The sequence below is a fragment of the Channa argus genome, chromosome 11 (genome assembly GCF_033026475.1).
Source record: "Channa argus isolate prfri chromosome 11, Channa argus male v1.0, whole genome shotgun sequence".
Lineage (NCBI taxonomy): Eukaryota > Metazoa > Chordata > Actinopteri > Anabantiformes > Channidae > Channa > Channa argus.
Genome location: NC_090207.1, coordinates 15,925,666 through 15,934,539, shown reverse-complemented (window position 1 = coordinate 15,934,539; position 8,874 = coordinate 15,925,666). Strand labels below are relative to the sequence as shown.

General features: G+C 38.1%; 1 protein-coding gene across 1 annotated transcript; it reads right to left on the bottom strand.

The window, feature by feature from the left end:
- Positions 1 to 829: 829 nt before the first annotated feature.
- On the bottom strand, positions 830 to 2,448 carry cox7c (cytochrome c oxidase subunit 7C). The gene is made up of 3 exons (XM_067522334.1): positions 2,286 to 2,448; positions 1,315 to 1,462; positions 830 to 927 (listed from the first exon to the last, which is right to left on the bottom strand). Exons 1-2 carry the CDS (start codon positions 2,358 to 2,360, stop codon positions 1,346 to 1,348), a joined length of 192 nt encoding a protein of 63 aa, XP_067378435.1. The 5' UTR covers positions 2,361 to 2,448; the 3' UTR covers positions 830 to 927; positions 1,315 to 1,345.
- Positions 2,449 to 8,874: the final 6,426 nt, after the last annotated feature.

The following is an 8,874-nucleotide window of genomic DNA, read 5'->3' as shown; positions in this document are numbered from 1 at the left end:
TGACAGGTTTACAAGTTCCAAGATGTGTGTTTGTGTGTGAGTGCACACAATCAGCGAGGGGGTTTCATAGGGTAAACGCCAGGTTCTTTCTCAAGTTTAAAGATGGACCCTTAAGGTCTTTTCTTATTTCTTCAGAGAAACCCAGGCACCTCTTTTATATGCAGTATGCCTTAACAATAATAATAAAAAAAATAACTAACCTTAACTGATTTATAAAACTGACTTCAGGCACAAAGTATACCCAAACACAGATACACAAAAAACTTTTACATTATCCTTCCTCGCAAATTGAGCATCCACACCTTTCTTTTTTAATACCTTGTCCTTGGATAATTATAGCTAGAAGCACAGGGTTAATTGAACTGAAAAAGGTTATTCAGTAGAGTTCAGCTGAAGAGCTAAGCAATAGAGAGGGGGAACAATACCTATCAGAGTTGTAAGGACTGAATACTTCAGTGCAAGGCCTCTCCCATAGACTTTCAATTTCCACTTTATTCGTCTGCTAGAGGTTCTGCAACAAAGGATTTAAACTTACAAAATTATGGGCTCACCTAACTTTTACAATATGTTATCTTTATGTCATCAGGCCAATCGTACACAAACGCATATTAGGATGCGCCAAGTACTTGAATATAGATAATATAGGTTGAAGATAGATAATTATTTTACAATTAGAGACCCTATTCATGAATCTCATCACTTCCACTAAACATGAGATTAACAAACTATCATTGTGACAAAAAAAATGTTGGGTTTAAAATCGCTTATTTGTGTTAATGTATGTTATGTGTTTTTTCATGTAAGAAAAAAAAAGAATAAATAGGACATGTTCATATTTGAGGAAGTTTTATTTACAAAGACATTTAGGGGATTCCCATTTTTTGCCCAGACAGAACTCCGATGGATAAATATGCTCCAGCTGAAAACCTACAGAGAGAAAAAGAGAGAAAGGCATAAAGTGATAAGCTGACTTTTACAGATCTGATGACAGAAAAGGTTCTGAGTAAACACCAGTGAAGGTAAATGTGACAACACCTGCTCAACCGGCTCTCATCTGATACACATTAATGTCTGCTATAAACTGTCATTAACTGCAAGCTTATCTAAACAACATTAGCAGCAATGTGAACCTGCATGACATTTGTTATGTCACTTTCAGACATACAGGTAATTTATTTAAGATACGCCACTGAGCAAAAAGCTAAAGATGTTCAGTGAAGAACTGCTGGCATTTTAATCAAGGCTGAACTAAATGTCACATCATCCTGACATTTTAATGAAGGAAGATATGCTAGATATGGCAGTCACAATTACCTTCAAGGCTCCATAATAGCACTAGGCCGTTTTATTTCTTCAGGATCTGATGTCTAACGACAATGAAGGGGAATGCAAAGCCACTGCCGAAGAACACCACCATCATGCCCAGCAGACGCCACTTGTTCTCAATAGAAAATGGCAGGTTCTGTTGAGAATAATTTGATTAATAAGACTAAAACTTATCTCAACATATGACGACGTCCTTAATCTTTTCATTAACCAATAACAAGTTTTTAGTGTGTCCAGAAATGTATTCTGATAACAAGTGACTTTTAAGAGATAAACGTCTGTTATAGTACATGTAATAGGTGAGTGAGACAACGGTTATACACTGACCACTGTGCGGGATTGGTTATTTCAAGTATTTTTGTGTGCAACAAAGAACAACATGCTAAAACAGAGGGTTTTTTTCCCCCCTCATGATTAAAAGCATTAGTACTTGTATTATCCAGGATGCAGCTGTGACCTTACAGCAATCAGCCGGAAGTAACTTTACAAAACAAATCGGCTGAAATTTTATGTACATTACTTTTAGATTCGATTTTTTCCCCCAACTTTTTAAAAATTAAGGTCTGAACCACATTTAGGGTATGCAAACATTAGAGTAATTGTGTATGTCCTTATTCTGACGTGTGCTGCTTGCTGCAGCTAACGCTAACTAGTTAGCAAAAATGAACCATCTCTTAGTCATAAGGCTAAACTAGTCACCAGGGTGTCCCAGTCTACCAGTCAACAAATAAACATAGGTTATCCCACTATTTAAAATGCTTTTCCGCCTCGTAACTTAGAAGAGAAAATACTGCCTGTGGACAGCTGTCCTAACTTAACAATCACTCTCAATCCACGTACATGACCTCCAAGTAGCTAATGCTAACTTGACGCTAGGCTGAGGGTACATACACAGACAAGGCCGCGACGGAAAACATCATACACACAAAATACATTTTATACATAAGCGGTGCTCTTACTTTCCCCGGTCCTTCAGCATAGTGTGAAGAACGAATGGCGGATGTTGTAAATCGTCTTACAGCTTGTCCCAGCATGATTTCTTCTATTACTCTCTACAGCAATGCTATGTGCGACCTTGTTCCTGCGAGCGGTTGAGCGACGCCTAGGATTGTGGGAAATAAAATTGCCGCTATAACACATGGTAGATGTAGTTTTAAAGCACCAAAGACCGACAGACTCTCTTCATTAGCTTTCTAATGAACCTTTCATTACTATTCCACTTCAGACCGCGTAATGTATTAAGTGCATGTCTGGTATCTGGTATCTGGTATCTATTCCAGGTGTAGATTTATATTTGCCATGTAGTGGAAAGACTTTGAGGTTAGACACGATGCTGTTGAAGTCCCTCAGTAGATATGTTTGGAAGTTTCACCTTCATCTGTCATCGTCAGACTTCAAGCTGATCAATTCGCACTCTATTTATATATCTTTTCGGATGAGCTGTGAAGAACTGAGGGGTGGCTGTTCCTCAGAAATCAGAATAAATTAACCAATAAGGCTAAATGACTTCGAGTGGAGAATTGGTGGAGATTGAAATGGGCTTAGCGGATGTGAAGACAACAGATATATCCCTGTTTCATCTCTAAACACTGCTAAGCAGAGATCTGGAATTACAGGCCTGACTCATATTTTGAAACACATGTCCTTGTGGGCTTCATTAGAGTAAAAACTATTGTTTGACTATGTATCTGCATTTTCCAGCCTTCATTGCAGATACATCACTGCTATGGAAATTGAGCAGATATAATGACTGATGACCCTACCTTAGAATAGCTACTGTTAGCTTTTCATTGCTAAATGCTAGTGGGCTTTACGATATGTAACTGTAGAGAATATAATTTTTTTTTTTATGATGTAGAGTGCTGATTATTTAGAATTCAAACAGATGAATATGTTTCACTGTCATGACTTGTTTTTCTAAAGACCCTCAGGGTGAAAATGAAACTAGAAATTTGTTTATTAGGTGGTGTGTGTACACTGTATTGTTAATATAATATATTCATCTGCTACCTTTCACCTGAGTTGCTTCTCATTTGTCATGTCCTCATGTTTGCCCACATCATCTTATTGTTCTATATTCCCTTCTAGAGAGTTTGTGTTTGGCATCACCACTTTCGGTTTGCATTCACCTGCGTGTTTGCTTTGACATGTAAAGCATGAAGAACGTCTCTCGTATTCTACTGGGTGAGGAAGAGTTCAGTTCATCAATTTAATGCAAATGCCCACTCCTAGTTTTGGGCACTGTCACTCATAAGCATGAGTTGAACACTGGTTTGACATTTTAATGGTTTCAAATACGATTTATTATACGATTTGTAATGTTTTCAGAAAGAAGACCCCAGATGACAAGTGCACCATATGGTGAGAGAAATTTAGAAAAAGACATTGACCGCGACATGAGCATGGTATCATTACCTGATCCTGATTCTGGAATTATCCTCAACTTTGTCCCAAAATTAGCAACATATTCTTTTAAATGTGCACATGCCGAACATACATTTGTTGTTACTCTTTCTTTATTTGTTTTTCTGCTGGCATTTATTTTGTAATATTGTGTGGGATCAGATATATCTACTTTTCTTGATGGTGGAAAAGCTTTATTAGCAAGAAGGCCGTCTCAGATTGATAAAAAAAGACATTCATTTTATTCCTTTTGATAACCTGGGTTAAAATTCCCTTTCTAAAATCCCCTTGCCCTTATATGCTCCAGACTGTTGTCTTAATGGTCTTCTTTCTTTTTCATTTTAACACATTATTTGCTCACAGCAACATAGGAAATTAGGCATTTGAAAAAAAATAAATTTAATTTCAAAACAATCAATTTACTTCTTTTGTTTGAAAGCAACTGGGAGTGTTATGAAAAATACATAAACAATTTCTTTTACTAATAATAATGAGCCCAAAGTTATTTCTATCCTTTTTTTGTATGAATCATTTTAATATTATCTGCATCTGATGGCCTGAAAACATTTTTGCAATGCAGTCAGTATTTTATTGCAGAAAGAGGGGAGGAGTACTCTTTGTTATGAATGAGGAAAATACACAAATCATGTCTGAGCAACTTAAAGTAATTGTTCACTAAATTAAACTCTGGGTTTGCTGACTTTTTGAAGTCGACCTTGGGAACACCTTCAAAAGCGCTGTTCTGAGTATTTTGAAAAAAGAGTAAATTAACTCTGTGATGCTTTCTCTTATCACACAGTATATGAAATGCTGTGAGTCTGGGGTGAATAAAAACATTTAAATGCAATTTATGCATCCATTCATGATGAACACAGCCTTTAATACATAACACTGCTGTACAGTAATAGCAGTTTCCTGTAACCTTGACCTCATGTCAAATCATGTATTGTTATGTATTATGTGAGCTCCACGCTCAGTGCTAGCAGGATCATGTCTTAGTACAAAGTAAGTGTCAGTGTTGTCAGCTAGTAAAACGCTGTACTCCTGACAAGTCAGTGGGGGAGCTCTGACATTGTCTGCTATGATGCCGACAGTAACGGTAAGCTGGTTACCCCTTGTCATATCCATCAGCCGGGTCATCATCTGGCCTTCCGCCACGTGTCTGTGCTTTATTGCCAAAGCAATCTGTTAAAACGCAATGAAGGATTGGGAATCTTCCCAGCGCCTGGTGCCCACGACAAGCAATGTCATCAGACCCTACTATAAATATTGATATTATTATTTGTCATAAGGCGGGTGGCACAGTCCTTAAAATACATCCTGCTTCACGTTCTCAGATTCATCCATCCTGCCTGTCTGCAGTGTTTGTTATTTTTGTTGACTGTCTTAATTTCCCTGCTATTGACTTTTCTTGGCTTATGAGCAAGGCTGTTTTAACAGGAGTACTCTGTCAATAGCCATATGACTGGAAAAAGGAGTGCAAACATAGTGTGTACACAAATACACAAGGCTGCCATCTTAAATAATAGCACACATTCTCATTTAAGTCGGCAAACTGGCATTCAGTGAAACCCGGGCTTGCTCTTTTGTTCTATAAACAAAGCATGCACATCACTTTGCATGACAATTTAGGATTGTCTGTGTATACTTATAATACATCAGTATTTGGATTCAGAGATCCTTATAAAAATGTGTGGCAATATCATATAAATATCTAACTTTTAGATAACTGCTTTTTGTAGTCACCAACCAATCTGCTAGAGTATATGATGAATAACGGACTACACTGCCAAGGTAAACAGCATTTCTTTTCTTCTGTATCTCTTTCCCTCTCTCTGTGTGTGGATTTTTACTAACTTTCACAAATGAGTGGAGAGGTAATGGCCAATCTTAATCAATGAGGACAGTTCCTTTTGGCAGCAGCACTCTCGGGTTTAAGGTTTCTTGCATCATTGACGCTGACAAGAGCTGATTTGCACAATTACAGTGTTTGTGAGATGTGAGCGAGAATAGAAAATTCTTATTTGGAGGGAAACATTATGGGTTTTTTTTGTTTCCGTGGGCAGTGACAAAAGACAGCATTTCATCAGATATTCAGTTCAGCCTGGACAGGTGCATCAGTTCTTCAAGAGACTGAAAGGAAAGACTGATTGCACAACTCTTCAGCTTCCTTCTATTTCATTGCTCTGCTTTTTAATTCTCTAGATATGTGCCTCTGTCACTCTTTTTTTAGGTTCACAAGATTGTATTGTGTAGGTGGGATTCCTTTTTGCATTCAAACTACAAAGCATGCATCTGTATACACAGAAACAACTTTACTCACTAGCCGTTTATAGGATGCACAGGATGGCATGATTTGGCATTCGTCTTCAAAGTGGATTAAGGACAAAAGTGAATAGATTATCACGGACTTAGCAAACCATGAGCTTAAGTATCACAGACTGAACCCAGATATATTGTTTTGAGGAGACAAAGACAGTTTCCTCCTAGTTTTTTAAAACTGGGGGAAAATGTTTGACTCCACTTTTGGCGTCAGATGTACATATAAATGTAGTCACTATGTTGAAAAAAATTCATTCAGCAGGTGAAGAATAGAAACCAAAGTTGTTTCTTTTTACTGTTATTATATTCTGCTATGCTTGATTTCAGCCTAAATGAGTATTTAGAATTGCATTTATACATGTATAATTATGCAAAAGATGATTCTGTTATACAGAAACTCCAAGCAGAGTAGATGTTTAAAAAAAAACCTTTACAAGGTCAGTCTTTTTCACTGTTTGGCTGCATTCACTTTATTTTTCCTTTGGTCTGCTTCCACTTTTTAGCTATTTGCCTGCACAAGATTCTCAGTGACTGAATAACTTGTAAGTTCTGTTCCATTTTACCCTTGAGGCATTGCAAAAACTTCAAAAGGTGTGTTGGAAAAATCATTTAACTTTCATTCAGTTTAGCAGAATTCTTGTGCCTCTGGCACAGAGTTCTTTTTTTCAGCTGGTGAAGAGTAAAAGTGGGAACTGAACTTTGCTTTGTGCCTCTGCAAATCACAATAGCTACAGTAAAAAGTAAAAATTGTGTCCAAAGTGAACAAGTGGAACAGAACACTTTCACCATGGGAGTGTATGAGCTTTGTGTGTTTAGTGAGTGTTTTAGAAGCTTTGTAAAGGAATATGGGTCAACCCCTTGGCAGAGTGGTAAGCTCTCCCACCTCACAGCTAAAAGGTGGCAGTATCATAACCCTGGCCAACCTTGGCCTCTCTGTGTGGAGTTTGCATGTTCTCACGGTGCTTGCCCTATGATGGCTGGCATTAGCTCCAGCCCCCTGTGTGACCCTACACAGAATAAGTGGTTACAGATAATTGATGGATGGAAATGAATATTTTGTGCACTTGTGAAAGTTAAAACTGCTGTAATTATGCCTGATATTACACATCTGTGTGAATTTGTTTCTCTCTTCTCCTTTTTTACATTATTCTTACTGTGTTGTATTTGTGGTTACACATTTGTAAAGCCTTCACAATTCATTAATTATACTTTGTTAACCATGTCTATGAAATATCTGTTGTCCTTGGCAATTCCAGCCAGTCTATTGAAGATGAGCTGTTGCTTTGCCACCCTGTCAAACATGAGACAGAGTGCCACAAAGCCACCTGTCAGCAGGCCGTTAAGCGAAGCTCCAGGCTGACCAAGGACTGACCGGGAGCATCTGTGCCACTGTTTGTGTCTAATACGCTAATGAGAGCTGTCAAGCTGTCGAATTTACTCCCGTTGCCCTCCGGCACTAACAATGGCACCTTCAATTTGGCTGTCTTGAGTGACATTAACAAACACAGCCACAAAGAGAACAGACGTGTGCTAGTGACGCATTATACTGACATGTTTCTAAACAAATAAAAAAGGCACAAACACAAAAACACACACACACACAAATACAAGCCTGAACACACAGGAAAAGAGAGGGAGAAAGAGAGAGATTTGTTATTTTTAATAATGGAGTCGGGTTTTTCGCCTGCAGTTACTCAAGGTAACTATTGCTCCTCTTGCAGACTATAGAGGCCAGTGTTGCTCATTCACCATCAGAGAAGCTCCCATCCACTTTAAATGAATTAAACAAATCTGGAAAGACCTAATAATGCATTTATTCCAGAGTAAATCCCTAAAAAAAAAAAATTATCCCTTAACATATCATTACATTCACATCACATTAGCATTCTTCATTGATACCATGCACCCAACTCTGCAGCCCTCTACCACCTCTAGCAAAGAGTAGTACATGTCAGCTAGTAGCAGACAGTGCGTATGTGTGTGTGTGTGTGTGTGTGTGTGTGTGTGTGCGTGCGTGCGTGCGTGCGTGTGTGTGTGTGTGTGTGTGTGTGTGTGTGTGTGTGTGTGTGAGAGAGAGAGAGAGAGAGAGAGAGATAGATGGAGAGAAAGAGGTCTTAAGGCGCTCCACTCTAAACCTGCCAACCATCCATCAAACACACTCTGCTTCCTCTCAGCTCACTTAACATGTTTCCCCCTGCAGTATACTGGACTCTGACCTTGTTCCACAACAACAAAATCTTCCTGGCAAAAATAAATAAATAAATACAAAACACACAAAAAAGAATCAGTTGGGAAAACAAAGATTCACTCTGGGAAGCTGGCTGAATACTGCCCGCACTCTCTACACTCTTCTGTTAGTAAACATGAAATAAGTAAGGCTCATGAAAGACTATCACATGCTGGAAGTGTATTGTGCTTTTCCATTTAAGAAGAAAAAGTGTTTTACAAGAATATTATTGCATCCAAATGTGCTGGCCTAGTAATTGGTTTAACACCTAGAGTTCACAGTCAATTTGCATACAAACTCTTCGCAGAAGCATATTAATAACACAATGTCAGTCTGATGTGTTATCAACAGCAACATGTCCTCAAACTGCATATCAGTTTGTTGACATTTCTCTTCTTTTATCTTAAATCTACAGTATCATACAGATTGTAAGGCCCCTTCAGCGAATGTATGATGTGTGCTGTTGACCCAAAAAATTTAAATAGGATTTGATCAGAAGTAAAGCTAGTCTCCCATGCTTTACCACTTGAAAAACACCGGACTTGATGATACCATGGCTTTTCCACACTTGAAAATAAATACATGTTCTATATCTG